This window comes from Genypterus blacodes, unplaced genomic scaffold, assembly GCF_046128005.1.
Source record: "Genypterus blacodes isolate CSIRO-AG114 ecotype Tasmania unplaced genomic scaffold, CSIRO-AGI_Gbla_v1 ptg000214l_1, whole genome shotgun sequence".
Taxonomy (NCBI): domain Eukaryota; kingdom Metazoa; phylum Chordata; class Actinopteri; order Ophidiiformes; family Ophidiidae; genus Genypterus; species Genypterus blacodes.
This window is the reverse complement of record NW_027467013.1, coordinates 964,541-981,099: the sequence shown is the minus strand read 5'-3', so window position 1 is coordinate 981,099 and position 16,559 is coordinate 964,541. Positions and strand designations below refer to the sequence as shown.

The window sequence follows — 16,559 nt, the reverse complement described above, 5'->3', positions numbered from 1 at the left end:
CTATAACTCTATGCTTTGTCACAGCAGACAAGGAAGCGAGCAAAGTATGAACCAAACTAGAACCTTTCCTGTTGGGAGTTGATGCTCAGGTTTCTAAGGAACATTGCACATTATCTTACCATCGTTGCTTCCATTATTCTTCCATTGCAATACAAATGGCCACCATTCCACTATGCAGTTGCTCAGATTCCATTAAGATACCAATTTCCAACTCATCCCATTTAGTTTACACCTTTGACTCCTTTCTGTCACATGACTGCAGTTTGTCTTCTGGTCAAAATCACATTCCAACATTCCAACATTCCAACATTCCATCCATTCCTCCATGTTTGTGTTATTGTCTTGGTTTTCCTTTGTGAAGAATACATTTGATGCCCTGAGGCTCCAGTGTCTCTCGTGTGTGTGTGTTGTGTTGAGTTCTCTTGATGAGCCTGATAAGCAACATTGTGTCTTTTACACATAATAAACATTTGCTGGTCAAAGATATGAAGCCAAGAAAAATGAGAAACACAAAGAAAGAGGTTGTTTTTTTTCAAATTATTATTAAAAGTGCTTACTTGAAGGCTTACATAAATAAAAATATAACTAATTACACTTTGACTACACTAAAAAAAAGGAATACTAGCATTAATTCTTGCACACCTCAAAGACACACACACACACACACACACACACACACACACACACACACACACACACACACACACACACACACACACACACACACACACACACACACACACACACACACACACTCACTCACTCACTCGCATACACACCTTTCACCTTAAGCGTTCAGAAATAAAAGCGTTACACTGATGAAACTGAATCATGATTGTTTTGTCGTTGAAGTTGTTCACATTTGAGTTGTCAACACCGGTTGAACCTCATCGTCACTTTTGACTGAGTCTCTCTTGGTCATCTCAATCTGAGCCTTCTGTTTCTCGTCCTTGTCATCGTCATCTGTGGTCTTCGTGAACTGGGCCTCGATTGCCATGGGGTCCATGTAGGTGTAGAAGTACGCCATGATGGAGAAGATGAAACAGACTGCGACCAGGAGGGAGGCGAAGAGGACGTACTCTGCCCACTGTGAGAGGAGGAGGAGGAGAAGAAGAAGAAGAGGGACACGCATGGCGTTATCATCATCATCCTCATTGGGATTTCTTTCAATGGATTAGTTTGAATTTTCAGGGCTTTTGTACCTGATCGGGGATCTTCGCAAGCTCTGCCACAATAAGCACAATGAAGTTGCCAATAGCGACGGTAAACAACCAGCCGGCCTGCAGCACTGCTTTCATGTTGCTCGGCGCCTTACAGAAACAGACACGGGGGTGTTATGGATCTACATGGCACAGCACAAACACACATGATGGAGAACACTGTTGTGATGCTGCGTTTACCTGCGAGTAAGAGAACGCCAGCCCAGTGACGGAGAACATCACCTCCCCGGCTGTTATGAGGAAATACTGAGGGATCTGGAGGGCCATGTGGACTGAGTTGGGTTTGATGTCTTCAGCCACTCCAATTGTCCCACACTTAAATAAAAATGATAATAATAAGTGAATTCAACTCAAAAGTTCAGGTTTAGGAGCAGAACGTGTCACACTTACATCAAAGGTGAAAGTGCTGGGGATGATGAACGTGTACGAACTTCCAAATCCAAAATCTTTGACGTAATCACACGACCCTGCACCTTTCACACTCCGTATGTTGAAGGTGGTTCTGAATGACAAAGAGTATTAGGAAAAAGAATTAGTATTGGAAACGTTAATAACTCTAATCCATGTAAAACGCAGAATGAATTCATTTGGAAAAGGAGCGGAGGACGTCTTACTTTCCATTCCGTATCTGAGAATAATTGGAGTAACCCGACGGTGCGATTACTCCAGTAATTGATATGTTCACTTCTGCGGTCATTCCATTAATAAATCTGAAGAGAGAGGAGAAGCAAAAACATTGTAGACTGAAAAGGCAAAACACAAACAACGACAACAACGCACAAAAGTCTCAAATCTGAATGTTCGAAGGAATTTCAACTTGATCGTACCTGATGGCGTTGCTGCCTTTCCCGGGTTTAGCAATGACATCATCAGTCTGAGGAGGAGAGCCAATAGATTTACATTCATTCTACACGTATAAGGTTTCTTATGCATCTTCCATGTTGTGATGAACTCACCATCGGCCAAACATTGGTTATGTTTGAGGGGACGAGAAGTGTTTGCCTCTTGCTCTTGATCAGGAAAATCAGGTTGGACTCTGCAGGATTCCCCACAGAAACCGTAATATTGCCCGCAGGAAATGTAAAATAGTCCGGACTGGCCTGCCAAACAGTAGAAGTAGTAGCAGTTTAATAGAAGCTTTAGTTTTCTATCCTCTTTTGCAGGTGTATCAGGTCTTGATATAGAGAGGCATACCTGAGCTGCAGACAGGTCCACTTTCGTGTTGTCGGGCAGAGTCACCGTCACAGCATTACCACCCATGTTGATCAATTTAAGTTGACTCTGTGAGGCTGAGGGGAAGGTGGGCAGGGTTTTCTGGAAATCGGTGCATCGTTGAAATGAATACGTTGTTTGTAATGAAGTCCCCCATTCAGTTTATTGACAGAATTGAATCCTTATCAATGAATCCCTTGATTGATCATACACGACACTACAGTGTATAAGGAGATAAGAACAATACGTCTACTTACGTCGATCTCTATCTGCACCAGAGCCGCACAGACGAAAGCCATGGCTGCCAGGAACATTCCCACTGTCATTCTTTTCAAAGGCCTGTTCCAAACAACATTTGGTTCTGTGACTCATGTCTTCAACAGTTGGTTTGGAATCACAACATTAACATCTTACTAACATGTAATGGGCAAAGACGAGGTAAGAGGTAAATGTGATAGCTCAGCTGAAATTCTATCTGGATTCAAACCTATTTCCAGTTAGAATTTAGGATTTTCCAAACCATTCCCAGGCCTTGGAAAACACATTTGTTGCTCTTCTTGATTGTAGAACTCTGCTTTGTTTTGTCACATGGCTCAGTTTCCCAGACAGAGTTACAAAAGCCTACATTTGTTGTTTATATGCCAAAGAATCTAAATTTGATTTAGCAAAATTCAAATCACTTCCTCCAGATTTTATCAATGGTTTTAATGAATTTAATTAGGTTTTGTGCGATGGGAACTTTATAAATGAGCTGCTGCCTCTGTGAGTCTCATTTCCGTCTGCACTCACGTGAAGTTCAGTCCACATTTCTTGATCAGAGGGTAGATGGCGCTGTCCATTATGGGGACCAGGGTCAGGATCAGGATTGGGTTGACCGTCTGTCCAAAACAAAAAAACAGAACAGTGAGACTTTTGTCAAATAAAGTGCAGAATATGAGAGCAAGCTGAGATTTAAGAAAATATTTTTATCTTACCTGCATCTGATCAGGCTGTATGACAAGCTGACCCTGCAGAGAGAGAGAGAGAGAGAGAGAGAGAGAGAGAGAGAGAGAGAGAGAGAGAGAGAGAGAGAGAGAGAGAGAGAGAGAGAGAGAGAGAGAGAGAGAGAGCGAGCGAGAAGGAGAGGGTCAGACATATGACGACATTGCTTTCATTGAAGATTGTACTTTCTAATCATCAAACTTACAAAATGGCCGTCCATGGTGGTGGCTTGCAGAGTCCATCTAGAGCCCTGCCACAGATCAATCAGGATTAGAGTCGTCTGGCAGCATTTAGGAGAAGTGTGACTTTGCTTTAACATACCTTCTGGTCAAACAGGGTCCAGAACATTGGCAGTGGGATGTACAGGAACAGGACCTTCAGCACCATTTTGATTTGAGCGATGAGGAGTTTCTGCAGCACAGAAAGACAGAACACGCTCAGCTCTCAGCTCTCTCTTACACTGAACATATCTCCTATAAAACTCATTGAAAAAAGACTTAAACCTTACCTCGTATTTTTCCTCGGCCCAGTCCATCCAGTGCTGCCTCGTTGGGAATTGGCTGCTTCGGTGCCTGAATCGGTTTTTAACGGCAAACTGATGAAAAAGAAGAGCAAAGTAAGAAAGATGTAGATGTTTAAGAAAGAGTGGACGCCGCTGTGGGGACAGTTTCATGACTCGTATGACTCAGACGTACCCCGATACATTTACACACGTCCAGCATGATGTTTCCCTGCGGCTCAGCTTTGTAATACATGCCGCTCCCAGCGATGAACACCACTGTGAGGACGCCACAGACAAGACGGCGTCATCATATGAAGAACAGTATCAGTTCTTTAATCAATCCTTTATTTGTTTGCTTTATGTCTGCAAACAGTTTTCCACACATACCAAGAGCCACCATCATGAGCGCTGCAGGGACGCCGAAGGCCAGCGGGTAACAGTCCTGCTTCGTGTTGATGCCACATTCCTGTGCTGGAGGAGGACAGACAAGAGGAACTGATATACAGCTGCACACATCTGGCACGTATCAGATATCAGTGTGGTGAAGATGTAAACAGTAAACAAAAGCACATGAGGAAGTTCTTAGATTTGTTCCGGGCCGCAAACCGTCACATAGTGTATCTGCCAATGTGACGGTGATCTAAACACACAGATTGGAACTTCCAAATGTAGAAAGGTTCCGTCAGATGGGAAGTATACTTGAGAGTTGCACTTTTTATGGATGTACTTGTTTGTGTCTGTCACACTCTGGTTGATGTTTGATGAACACGTGCTCAGATGTTTACAGCACTTCATGTTCTTTTCTTATCTACCTCTGAGGATGGGCGTGATAATGGTGGACAGGAGACTCCCACCATTGATGCACAGGTAGAACACAGAGAAGAAAGTTCTCCTCTGACTTTCCTGCAGAGAGAAGAGACACTTGAGTGCATGTTGTGTAATAAAAACATATCAACACCAAAAACAAGGCCAAAGTGAAGCAAGCAGCATGAGTGAGGTAAACATCTAACCTGGTGCTCAGCAAACTGGTCCCCACCAAAGGCAGCCACACAGGGTTTGATGCCACCAGTGCCCAGAGCAATGAGGAAGAGGCCCACCATGGACAACGTGCTGCATGTGAGGAAGAACGTGTATCGGTATGTTGCATAGTTTCATTTTGACGCAGCTCTTCTGTAAAATCAGGAGTGCGAAAGATACCCACACGTGATAAGTCATGTTGTCTGGTACGCCGTCTTTGTTCGTGTCAGTGACATCGTGGATGGCGCTAACCGCCATGGCAACCTGACCAATTGCATAGACGATGGACAAGTAGATGATGGTCCTGTACAGGAGAGAGAGAGAGAGGGAGACAAGTCAGTCACTGGTGTCTGGGCTGGGACAGCGGACAACAGCTACAACGGTTCTGGAGGATCGGTCCTCACTTGAATTTTCCCAGCCAGGAGTCGGCCACGATGGCCCCGAGGATGGGGGTCAGGTAACACAGAGCCACAAAGGTGTGATAGATGGAGGTGGCCAAGTCATCGTCCCAGTTCAGGAAATACTTAAAGTACAGCACCAGTACGGCTGTGCACAGGCAGAAGAGAGGAGGCTCGGGATTATTTGGAATAATTACAATCTCAGATCAAACAGTGGAAGGGTCCAGATGTGTGTAAGTGTTCCTCACCACGCATGCCATAGTAGGAGAACCTCTCACAGAACTCATTCACAACGATGAAGAAAATGCTGAGGGGGTATCCGAACACCAGTGTACCCTGATGAGAGGATTAAGAATACAGTAAATGTGATCATATTTAGGATTACAGATGACTGTGCTGTCCTGATGTCTGCAGTGATAATGCAGAAATATCAGTTTAAGTTCTTTTTTAAAGTACTTTACCGTTCCTCTCTTGTCTTTCTTGGGATCTTCTTTGTCTTTGGCTGTGCACAAAATGAGAAATTTTACAAAAGCAAATCATTTCCCAGCAAATAAAAGAATAATCCATGAGAAATGCAGAATTACATTCAAACTATTCAAAGGAAAATACAAAGAAATACTTACAAGCCATGCTGGCGGAGTTCAGGTGCTGGCTGCTTCACGTGTAATATTCCTTTGTAATCCCTGAAGTGTGCAGCTGATTATAGATCAGTCACTGTAGAGATAGTTGCAGATCTGACCTGGGTGTTTGTGTGACTCTGCATCTTATTAGCCTTTGATCTCTCTGCTGAGCGTGGACTGTGCACTGCTTTATGAGGGGTGGGAACACAAGATACAGCAGAGTCACAGTCTGACATGTGTGTGTGTGTGTGTTTGTGTGTCTGATTGGGCCATAAAAGACACGACTCAAGTACAAGAAGCGTCTATAATAAACATAAACTGACAGGTGAGGCTTTAATAATTAATAAATGAGTCGACAACAGACTCGCCACTGAGTGCAGAGAAGAAATAAGTGGATTTTATTTAAAAGAAGAAGCATTAGGGAACATTTCTGTTTACAGCAGAAGAGTGACTTTGTGTTAAATAAAAATAAAAAAACAAACTCGTCGCTGCCCAAATATAAAACAATTTCAAATAACAATTTCAAGGAACACTAACATGGTAAAAGCTTCATAGTACTTCCACAGTAGGCGTAGTCTCTGGTTCCACACCTCACCACTTTGGCAAGAAGGTTGAACATCAATCTTTACAGTGTATGAGCCCCACATTAAGCAAGACGCTTTGCAAAAGACAAATATTGCACACGCAGGTTTTTTTTCCTATATACATTAATAAACAACTTGGAATATATTTCTCGTATGCCATGGCTTTAAATAGTTTTAAAACTCTCCGCGTTCTAAGACAATGAAGTGAGGAAGGATGACGTCATTCTTGAAGAGGCAGCATTGTAGAAAGAGAACTTCACGTGAAAGGGAGAGATGAGAGTCGATGTACACAGCATTAATACACAGACTTATAAAAGAGGAATACTGTACATACAAAACCCAACGGGAGACATTATCAAAATAAAACACAGGTAAAATGGGCTTTATGGGAGGTGTAATGAGGACGACCGTCTCCGTGGTAACACTGTCCGGTCGTCTCTGTGGACAGGACGGGACGGGTCGCGTCTGATCGTTCCGTATGGCTCATCTGTCTCGTGTCGTCTCTGCGACACGGGCCCCTCCCTTGTTGCTGAGGCTGCCCTGACTCACCGCCTTATGATCGCTGGCCACGCCCCCACACAGATAGAACACCGTGTGCATTAAAATTGAATAGGTCCAGTGCCTTGCTCATGGGCCGCTCAGTGAGTCGGACCGACGCCACAGCGGTCTGCGCTTTGTGTCAAGTTTCCCTTTTAAGCCGAACCGGAGAGAAGCAGGGAGAGGAGGGAGGATATGGCATCGCTGGCACGCCTGGTTGGCAAAAGTGTCGCAGCCACAGAGGTCAAGGGTCACCCCCGGGCTAGCATTATACCACAGAAGAAGAGCTGGGGATGCCCTGGATGGTGGCGGTGGTCGGTGTGCCGCTGATAGCGTTAAAGATGTGAAGCGAGTCTGGAAGGATGTTCTTCATGCCATCTTCCACAGGGCTGATCTGCAAGGGAACAAGACGCAAGACAATCAAGCAAATGTGTATGAAATGTGTGTATCCAATAGGAATCCATCTACAAAAACACATATTAGATGATAAGCACACACACACATATCTACATACTGTTTGTACAAATCCAAATCCATGTACACATGCATAAACACATGCACACTTGTTCTACACACACATGCTTATTAGCACACAGCGGTGTTGGTCGAGCCAGCTGGAGGAGTGTGAGGAGGCTCATTTGTTTCTGCTCTCTGGTCAAGTAAATATGATGCTGCAGATCCATTATAGGCTCATTAAAATGTCTAATGGGGCTCTTAAAGTTCACTTAGGCTTTAAATGTTGTAACACGATCACATATGCTTCATATTTGATGAGTTTGAGCTGCAGTAGTTGTTTGGCGCTGAACCTGAGCAGAGCAGAGTAGAGGACACTGATGCAACTATGATGAATGTTTGATGGTTTCTTTCATCAGTGCAAAGAGTTTTCAACACTCTGGTGCAGCAGTAAAGATTAAGGGTGATGATTGAAATGAGGCGCTTGTGTCTGGCTGGACCAACATCTCTTCAATGTGTTGCAAAGTGCTGTGATTACCATCCGATCTGCTCATGTCAGCACGAGGGGAGAGCAAAGAGAGGTGTTATCAAAGAGTTCCTCATCAACCACATTATCAAACGTATGGATCCACATCACAGGACCTGGTCCCGGGGGAGAGGGGATGTTCTCTACCTGCTCGTGCATGATGATGGACAGCTCTCGTGCCAGGTCTCTGTAGTTGGCTTTCATCTCGTCGTGATACTCCTGCTGGTCCTCTTTGATCAGCCGCTCGTTCACGCCTAAGCCGTGGCCACAAGCCTCCACGAAATGCCTGCTCGCACAAGAAACGCCGTGGAGATGAGTTAAAGGAGCGCTACGCAAAGTAGCAAAACCAGTCATTGGCCGGCGACGGCGACGATGTCTCACCTGAAGACTTCTTTCAGCTGTTTGACCTTGTTATCTGGATACTTCTTGGCACTTGAATCGTCAAGAAAAGCTCGGGCATAAGCCAGCGGTCCTGCATTGACCTGAGGGTGGATGGGAGTCGTGTCAATTTGGTCTAATAAACAGAAGACTATACGAGTGTGTGTGTGTGTGTGTGTGTTGACAAGTCAGGGCACCTGGACGCTGATGCTGCCCTGTAGTTTGAGCTGCAGGCGGATCATGTCCACCTCGCTGGAGGAGCAGAGCTGCTTGATCTCTGCCACCTTCTTGCTCATCTCGTCGATGGCCACCTCGATGGGGCTCAGGTCGGTGTGGTGCTGATACATCACGGCTATACGCTTCTTCACGTAGGGGAAGCAGTGTGTGGCTGGGGACGGAAACAAATATTATTGAGTGGGTAACAAAACCAAAATTTGTTCTCTTCCTCCACGTGCTTCTCTGAGGTTTACGGCTCTTAAGGAACTGTAAAGATTGTAAAGATAAGAGATTGGACTTTCGTGCCATAAAATTATACAACTGTGACTAGATTAAGGTCCTTGGTAAACAGCTGACACAATCACAATCTAATCAATAATTTCCACACGTGCAAAGAAAACGAGAGAGAGAGTGAGACAGGGGGGCGAGAGAGAGAGAGAGAGATTAGATAACTGGTTTTTATTGTCACAGATGACAGTGAAGATGTGGCAGCTTTAATGATTCCGCACAGCTTTCATACTGCTCCACTCTATTGCTGTCACATTAATGAGTTAATAAGTTTCCAGCATTTTGGTATCGCAGCAATCCGTCACAAGGAAGTAGCCAATCATTAGCTATTACACAATAAGGAAGATGTGAGGACAACAGCACTCACTGGTCAGTATAGTTCTGCGTTTGCATTGCTCCTCAATCCCGCCCTGCTTTTTCCCAGAGATGGTGAAAGGCATCTCAAACACGAAGCGCCGGATGTTGTGGCTCTTCTCAAACTCTGTCTTCCTGTCCACCAGCTCCTTCTCCTCCAGGTAAGGGGTCACATGTGTCACCTGGATGTACGCGTACTTGGAGTCCAGGTCTTTGGGGTTAATCTGCAGGAAACACACGCTTGTATAAGAGATTGGTAGCATGCAGATATGTTTAAATTGATGGCTTAAACCTCCTTAAGTGTCTCACCCTCCCAGAGTCCTGAATCATCTTCACGTTCTCCTGCCCAAACTTGTCAGAGTATAACTTGAGCAGCCTCTGAGAAACCTCCGACAGAGGGGTGAACTTGGGCTCTTTGTAGATGTACTCCTTACCATCTTCATCCTCAAAGAAGCCCTGAGGAGAAGAACACACTCTGCAGTCAGAACAGTGTTCTTATAAAAAAGAGAAAAAGAGAAACAAACCATACCACAGCAAAACAAAACGTGTGAGTGAGTGTGAGTCATTCCATGAGCCGTCGACGGGAATGTGACAGACTTCAAAATACAACAAACCCTCTATCTAACGTCCAAACACAGAGACAAAACCAAACTGCACTGCATGGCAACAACCGGTGTCAGTTCACTCAAGTGAGACAGACCAGAGGAGAGAGGTGAGGGAGGCATGGAGTCCACACTGTCAACGGGGAATGAAACCAGTATGCCACTTCCATTAATGTATGTAAAAGGTACAAAAGTCCCATCAAACAGGTGTGTGAAGCCATGCATGAACCCAGCGAGAGATGGAATCCTGCCATCGACCCCCTTCATGTTTATCTATGTACCATGGTTAGGATCACGCTAAGGCTGGAACGGGAGGGGTTAAAGGGCCAAAGGTAGGCAGTGCAGGTGAAACAGCACCGACTGCGTTAGCACAGAGCACAACACGGCCTAACATCACTGCAGTCCAACTACATTTGTCTGGCTGTCACATTGATTTACCTCGGCCTCTGAGTCAGTAAAGTGGTACTGCTAAAAGGTTGTGGACAACAGAAAACAAAAGTCATTGTTATTCCATGAACAGAACCAAATGCTACCATGGTTATCTCACACACTGCAGGTCATTTACAAAACACACACACACACACAGCAGGTTTAATGTGTAAGTGAGGGCAAATTGCTTTACACAACCATGTTTCCTTATATGGCAACCTGCTTCTGCTTTGGTCTTTAATCTGTATTAAGGGTAAGATATTCATAAAACACACTGTCATGCAGAAAACTAAAACACCTCCTCAGTCTGATAGTAAATGTTATCAGTATGGAATTAGGTTAGTAATGAACAAATGTCACATTTAAGCCCTCTCAGTTGATTGGTCAGTCTAGTTTTGTTCTCGTACACATTCTAGAGCTCAAATCAGCCTCTCCCTCAGGCTCCGCCCCCCCTTGGGTTTTTAATACTTAAAGTAACGTATTGGAAGCAGTAATTTAAATATAGTGTGTCAAATTTTATTAGCTTTTATAACAATGAAAATGCTATTTAAGGATATATAAATGAATAATGAGCTCCAGTTGTCATAGCACTGTGTTTTTATGAATTACCCCGACTATCTATTCATACTATCACACCATCAATGAGACCAACATGTCAGGGGATGCATGGCTCTGTGGATGTTGTCTTCTGTATCAAAGCACACAGGCCGGCATTAGTAGACACACCCAGCTCAGGTTTCCCAGGTAACACACAGTACATCATATATATTTATATATATATGTTATATAGATAAGAATTCAGAATACCAGAATGAAATCTTTAGACACTGAGGCAGAAAGAATCAAACAGGATGGGTCAGCATGCACTACGTTTACAATCACAGACAGCAGGGACCGGTGATGAGTGAGTGTTACATCAACACAACATCAACACAACTCTGACTGAGAGAATGAGATGGATGACAGCAGCACCACAACACTACACAGGCTGCTCACACAGCCCGCCGGCTCTACTGCACAACTTACCGCTGCCTTCAAAGAGGACAAAGAGCAGAAAAGGGCATTAGAGTGGATCACAAAATCAAAATGTGGTCATGCTTTTTGAAATTTAAAAAAAACATAGCAGCCAGGATGCTCAGTGTTAATCACTTCATACTAACAACAAACAGATGGATACTTGTGAAAACGATACAAACAACCATAAGCCTGTTAGGGAAACTCTTAAAGCTAATTTGAGCTCACCTGGCCAAAGAATGCGACTCTGAAGTACGTTCCCAGCAGCCTCTTTCCTGTATGCATGACCTCTGTCACTTTGCTGTACGCACGGTGCAGTGTGTCGTACAGGTGAGCCAGTTTCTGTGCCAAAACAACAACACACACTCAACACTTACGATGGAACTACTGGACTAAATCAGTGTGGACATTGGTGAACATGAAGCGTGGCCTCGTACCTCAAAGTCCCTGCGCTTCTCATAAATGGGGATTATGAGCTTGTAGATGTCGGAGATGAGCTCGTAGCGCTCGGCCTTCCACAGCCCGTCTGCACACTCCTCCAACAGCTCCATCAGCACATCCTGTGTACATCGAGAGGGAGGGGAACAACAAGAGGATCACAAGAGTGGATCTATATCCATAACAATCTATATCCATATGTCAAAACCGTACATTACTGCTGAATCAGGATCATATTAGCTGCACATCAGTGTCAGTTGCACGTTTCAAGCTTTATTGGTTGATGTACATGAATGTGAGTGGGCAGATCTGGATCAATATCTGTATCAATAAAGCATAGATGTCTACATGCAGTATGTGAGTTCATGTGAGTTAAGTTGTTCCAAAGCACAATCAGTCAACCGGACGATGATTTATTATTGATGTATATATTAGGAGTTACCGTAGATACAGAGAAGAGTTCTAACCTCATTGAAATGGACGTCCTGCATGCCTACATCCTCCATCATCGACGCTTCTTCGTCAATGTTTGGAGTCACGACCCGAAAAGCTGAGCAGCCCTGCTTGAACATGCCTGAGAAACGTGATGATGACATGAGAGAACAGAGTTATGAGCCGTGTTATGAAATATTTACTAGACAATCATGCTTAATTCTTCTTTACTGTACAGAATACACAAGTACCTTTTCTCCGCAAGTACTCTGCCACGAGTGCTGCAACGTGCACGTAACACATGGCCGCCTGTGAACAACAGGGACAAGCAGAGAGCAATGAGCAGATGAGCAAAGGGATCTGAATCGTGAGACAAGACTGTATTAACCAAGAACGTCAGGACTTAAAAACAAACAAAGTTGAGTCTGTCCATCATGTTAAAGCCTCGCACCTCTGACAGGTCTCCATTCTTCACGTGGATCCGAGCCATGCTGTCCAGCCAGGTCTTGCGTAGTTCAGGCGTGCTGGCGTAAGACTTGGCCAGGCTGTACTGCAGGTCCACCAGCATCTCCGGGTCTCTCTCATGCTCCTTCATCTGCGCCGTGGCCATCAGAACCGTTCTGATCCGTTTGGTGAGGTCCTTCACATCTGATGGGAAAGCCGTGTTCTGTCGACGACAAAGCAGCGATTGATGAACGCTGAATTAGTGATAGTTCAATTGTAGAGATTGTCAATGTGAGAGTGAAACTAGATCCTTAATTCTGGACTGACCTTAATACTTTTGTCGCTGTTGGCACAGTTGTTGATTATTGACAAAGACTGCTGGAAGCGAGTACTCCCTATCCCAATAACATCTGCTATCAACTGACTGACAGCAATCACCACCTAAAGAACAAGACAGATGGAAAATCAAATCATCAAGTATTGTTAGATTCATGTGAAGAGTGTTGTTGTGAGTGTTGTTGACGTTCCATAACAGGACGGCTGTACCTGTAAGTGTGTCCGCACAAAGGACTTGCGGCCCGTGTAGTCAAAGTTACTCTTCATGAGGAAGTAGAGTAGATGGGCTGCATCACTGCGAATGGCACTCAGCTTGGAGTTACAGCACTTTAAAATCTCATAGCAGAACGCGGCGCACATGTCAGCGCGGCCTTCGAAAAAGGTGCAGGGAAACTGAAGGGGGAGGAAGAGACAGACAGAAACAGAGACAGAGAGATGGCGTCAAACGAGGTGAACAGCTGAGGCCGTGTAAGAGAGAAACTACTGTGGGGGCAAGTCCTTCACACCTTGTAGATGAAGGTGCGCAGTGACGTGAAGACCTGCTTGAGGGCCGTTTCCGACTGGTTGATCCGCAAGAAACAAAGGTGGACGTCAAACACCTTCTTCATGAGCGGACTGTGGCCATGGTCGGAGCACAGCTGTGTCTGAGGAAGGAGAATATCAGGGTTTAATTTGTTTAACAGCACCACAACAAATAAAGTGAAGAAGTGTTAAATTCATGTGTTTACCTTGAAACCCATGATGAAGATGCTGAGTGTGTCCAGGACGGTCAGACACACTTCAGTGGCAATGTTGGCTTCCAGCAGCGACTGGTTTAACACATCTGCATCAGAGTGGCTGTAGGCTGCACAGGACACAACACAAAGCTGTAGCTCATCTCATATCACACCATACACATGACATCATAATGAGACATTAGTTTAAGAGGCAAAGCTGTAAAGAGTTTCATTCCAAAATGAAACGTAATATGAAACTAATATCATCATACATTGTCTGGTGGCATGCTAGGTGCACATTTCCTGTCTTTGGGATTATTTTTGTATTTTTAAGTGAATCATATGCAAATTATTCAAATATATGTATAACCTTTGTATATTATTTTACACAAAAGCAGCAGTTTGGAATGAAACCCTCCATTTTACATGGAAGGGTTTTGCAGAGACTGAAACGTAAAACGAAGTTAAGAGCAAATGAGCAGTGCAGAAGGACTAAAAGAGTTTAAAAGGCTTGAGTTCAGCTAAAACGCATGCTCTTCATCCAACCAAATCAACAGTCTGCAAACTGCCTGCCAACCTGATACACTCTTACCATCGTCTACAGATATTCCAAGAACACTTGATATCTTTCTTACACTGGAAACACAAAGAGATCATCTTTATTATTCTGCACCATTGGACAGACTTACCACACAGCTTTAAGCCCTTTAGGTAAAGTCAGTGTAAAGCTACAGACATGTGACCCTGATCTGACCCACATTGGTGTCCGCTGAAGCATTAAACTGTTTCCTGTTTAGACGGCGGCCTGGGTTTAAATAGAGGATGACCAAGAAGAAGATGGTGATGACGACGACGACGGCGATGGAAAGCGCCATGAGTCAAACTACACAGGGTGAAGCGGAGGAGGAGGAGGAGGATGAGGGCGAGGTTCCTCTGGCAGAGGAGGGCCGACGGTGACGGGGGACACTTACTGTGGTTAAAAGTGTATGAGTTATCCAGGCTGCTGAGCTGCTGTAAGCGGGCATGCATCATTCCCGCCCTGTTACGGGACACAGGCAGAGTCTGAGACTTCCGCTCATGTGCAATGGGTCCCGCCCCGTCCTGGTTCCTGATGAGGAGGACAGGATATTGTTTTAGATGAGTGTTAGTGAAGCAGGTTGGGCTGGAAAGCAACATATTGGACAGTGTGAAGATCAGACAAATTTCCTGGGAAGCCACGGCAGATTGTTCATTTCGCTTATGGGGAATTGCAAACTCAAATGACCTTTCTCCATGATTGTCTCCACTGTGGAGCCTTTGCACTAAACTTACTGCCAATTGCAGGTTTAGCATGCAGTTAAAGAAGATTTTAGCATGCATTTAAATGAGAGTAAGAGGATCAAGCCATGCATGTGAAGATGAAAGAGGTACACTCATTCAGAGATCATGCAGTGTGTGTCACCACACAGCTATGAGTTGAGGGGATTCCATGCATTTAGTGTGAGAGAGGAAAGTTCCACCTTTAGTCTTACCCAAGCAGGAGAGGGCAGGAGCCGGGGTTTATTTCAATGGGTTAAACTTGCCAGCATTTACGTGAATAGAGATAGAGAGAGTAGTGGGAGGTTAGAGAGAGAGAGAGAGCGAGCGAACACCCCCTCCCACCCCTGAGCCTTCTGTGAGTCCAGACCAGAGCCCCCACGGAGTGGAGAGAGAAGGAAATACAGGTTTGTGTGTGAATTGTTAAATTTTCCTGGCCTACAGAAAAATATTACATCATAATTCACATTGTTGTCATGAGTCAGGGCCGCGTTCATAATAACGCTTCATAATAACATCTGGACAAATATTTGATTGATCATGCAGCACAGGCCTGATTCGGACACTGACAGCATTACCTTGCGATGTATCTCTTCCCCATGTATCTGAACTGATGGAGACAGACCCTGAGAGGATGGGAGGACAAGAGGACAGAGTTAGGAGGCTGCAGAGTTCTCAGGAGAGTCATGTGATGCTTGTTGAGTGCGTGATAACAATCAGAAGCGCCCTTACTCCACTAGAGTGAAGAAGTCCATTAGCTCAGCGGACGAGGCCTTGTTCCAGTAAGTGAACAGAGCATCTGAAAGAGGAAGAGACCGACATTGAAGTTGTCCTGCATAGAAAAGACATTCGAGACGTTCGCAAAAGGAAGACAGACAAAGAATGAGTCTTTACCCTCTGACATGCTCTTGAGGATATGTAAGAAGCACATAAGTAAGCTCTTGATCTCCGACTGCTCCAGTTTGTCACATCGCATCAGGGGACTTCCCGGGGCGGAGACAGACTGGTTCTGAAAGACAAAGAGACGGCGGTGAGACGTGGACGGACACACAAACTGTATGGAGTCTCGGATTTGTTATGCTGACTTTGCTACCTCAGAATAACTCACATTGTCTTTTGCATTTCTGTTGTAGTGTTTAGTTTTGGGCTCATGGACGGAGTTCTGGAGAGAAAGCAGCCACAGGACACAAACAAAAACATTACTTCTCCCAGCTGAGGTTGAGAGGCAGGAGAGAGGAGAAGCAAAGCGGAGTAATGGCTCTACCAGCGATTGGCGCTCTACCAAGCGGAAAGCTAGTCCAGACCTAGACGAGGCTGGCTGAGGATGACTTCATGGAAAGGATGAGGTGATGTGTTTGAAGGGAATACGGCAGAGTGGAACACGTCCAGGCTAAACTTAGATTTCCCCCCAAAAATGAGAGAAGCTGAGTAAAGACTGCGGTGTCTGAAGTTATTACCGTGTAAAATTTCAAAGAGTTCTACTGAGATTATCCTTCTTTCTTTCCCACCATGAAGACAAACCAAGAACCAAGAGAAGATGAAACAAAGCATCCTGTCATTTCTCTC

General features: G+C 44.8%; 2 protein-coding genes across 6 annotated transcripts in view; both read right to left on the bottom strand.

Annotated features, from left to right (window-relative positions):
* Window positions 1–530: 530 nt before the first annotated feature.
* slc15a1a (solute carrier family 15 member 1a) lies at window positions 531–5,600 on the bottom strand. Its single transcript, XM_076169918.1, has 21 exons — window positions 5,579–5,600; window positions 5,337–5,478; window positions 5,117–5,236; window positions 4,926–5,025; window positions 4,728–4,818; window positions 4,303–4,386; window positions 4,109–4,191; window positions 3,922–4,008; window positions 3,735–3,824; window positions 3,619–3,663; window positions 3,407–3,439; window positions 3,222–3,310; window positions 2,690–2,771; window positions 2,415–2,534; window positions 2,177–2,320; window positions 2,048–2,094; window positions 1,835–1,930; window positions 1,611–1,722; window positions 1,401–1,535; window positions 1,203–1,310; window positions 531–1,087 (listed from the first exon to the last, which is right to left on the bottom strand). Exons 1-21 carry the CDS (start codon window positions 5,583–5,585, stop codon window positions 857–859), a joined length of 2,046 nt encoding a protein of 681 aa, XP_076026033.1. The 5' UTR covers window positions 5,586–5,600; the 3' UTR covers window positions 531–856.
* A 721-nt stretch (window positions 5,601–6,321) lies between these two features.
* LOC143015940 (dedicator of cytokinesis protein 9-like) overlaps window positions 6,322–16,559 on the bottom strand; it is a 60,501-nt gene continuing 50,263 nt past the window's right edge. For 3 of the 5 annotated variants that reach the window (XM_076170107.1, XM_076170110.1, XM_076170108.1), the window contains 21 exons: window positions 16,102–16,155; window positions 15,888–16,002; window positions 15,726–15,792; window positions 15,572–15,619; window positions 14,669–14,805; window positions 13,710–13,825; window positions 13,488–13,625; window positions 13,192–13,374; window positions 12,973–13,086; window positions 12,653–12,868; window positions 12,453–12,510; window positions 12,237–12,343; window positions 11,769–11,891; window positions 11,560–11,673; window positions 10,327–10,356; window positions 9,596–9,742; window positions 9,300–9,510; window positions 8,626–8,816; window positions 8,432–8,532; window positions 8,198–8,336; window positions 6,322–7,465 (listed from right to left, as the gene is read on the bottom strand). In XM_076170107.1, coding sequence (XP_076026222.1) covers window positions 7,340–7,465; window positions 8,198–8,336; window positions 8,432–8,532; window positions 8,626–8,816; window positions 9,300–9,510; window positions 9,596–9,742; window positions 10,327–10,356; window positions 11,560–11,673; window positions 11,769–11,891; window positions 12,237–12,343; window positions 12,453–12,510; window positions 12,653–12,868; window positions 12,973–13,086; window positions 13,192–13,374; window positions 13,488–13,625; window positions 13,710–13,825; window positions 14,669–14,805; window positions 15,572–15,619; window positions 15,726–15,792; window positions 15,888–16,002; window positions 16,102–16,155 — 2,535 coding nt within the window. In that variant the 3' untranslated portion in view covers window positions 6,322–7,339. The remainder of the gene's footprint in view (window positions 7,466–8,197; window positions 8,337–8,431; window positions 8,533–8,625; window positions 8,817–9,299; window positions 9,511–9,595; window positions 9,743–10,326; window positions 10,357–11,559; window positions 11,674–11,768; window positions 11,892–12,236; window positions 12,344–12,452; window positions 12,511–12,652; window positions 12,869–12,972; window positions 13,087–13,191; window positions 13,375–13,487; window positions 13,626–13,709; window positions 13,826–14,668; window positions 14,806–15,571; window positions 15,620–15,725; window positions 15,793–15,887; window positions 16,003–16,101; window positions 16,156–16,559) is intronic. The other 2 variants (XM_076170109.1, XM_076170111.1) reach the window with 1 other exon arrangement.

Bases quoted from the DNA above. Each gene is read 5' to 3' on its own strand.
- slc15a1a (XM_076169918.1), bottom strand. The intron at 4,819-4,925 runs GTTAGATGTTTA...TTCTCTCTGCAG, and splicing joins ACCAGTTTGCTGAGCACCAG to GAAAGTCAGAGGAGAACTTT. The intron at 3,440-3,618 runs GTAAGTTTGATG...CTCTCTCTGCAG, and splicing joins CCACCATGGACGGCCATTTT to GGTCAGCTTGTCATACAGCC.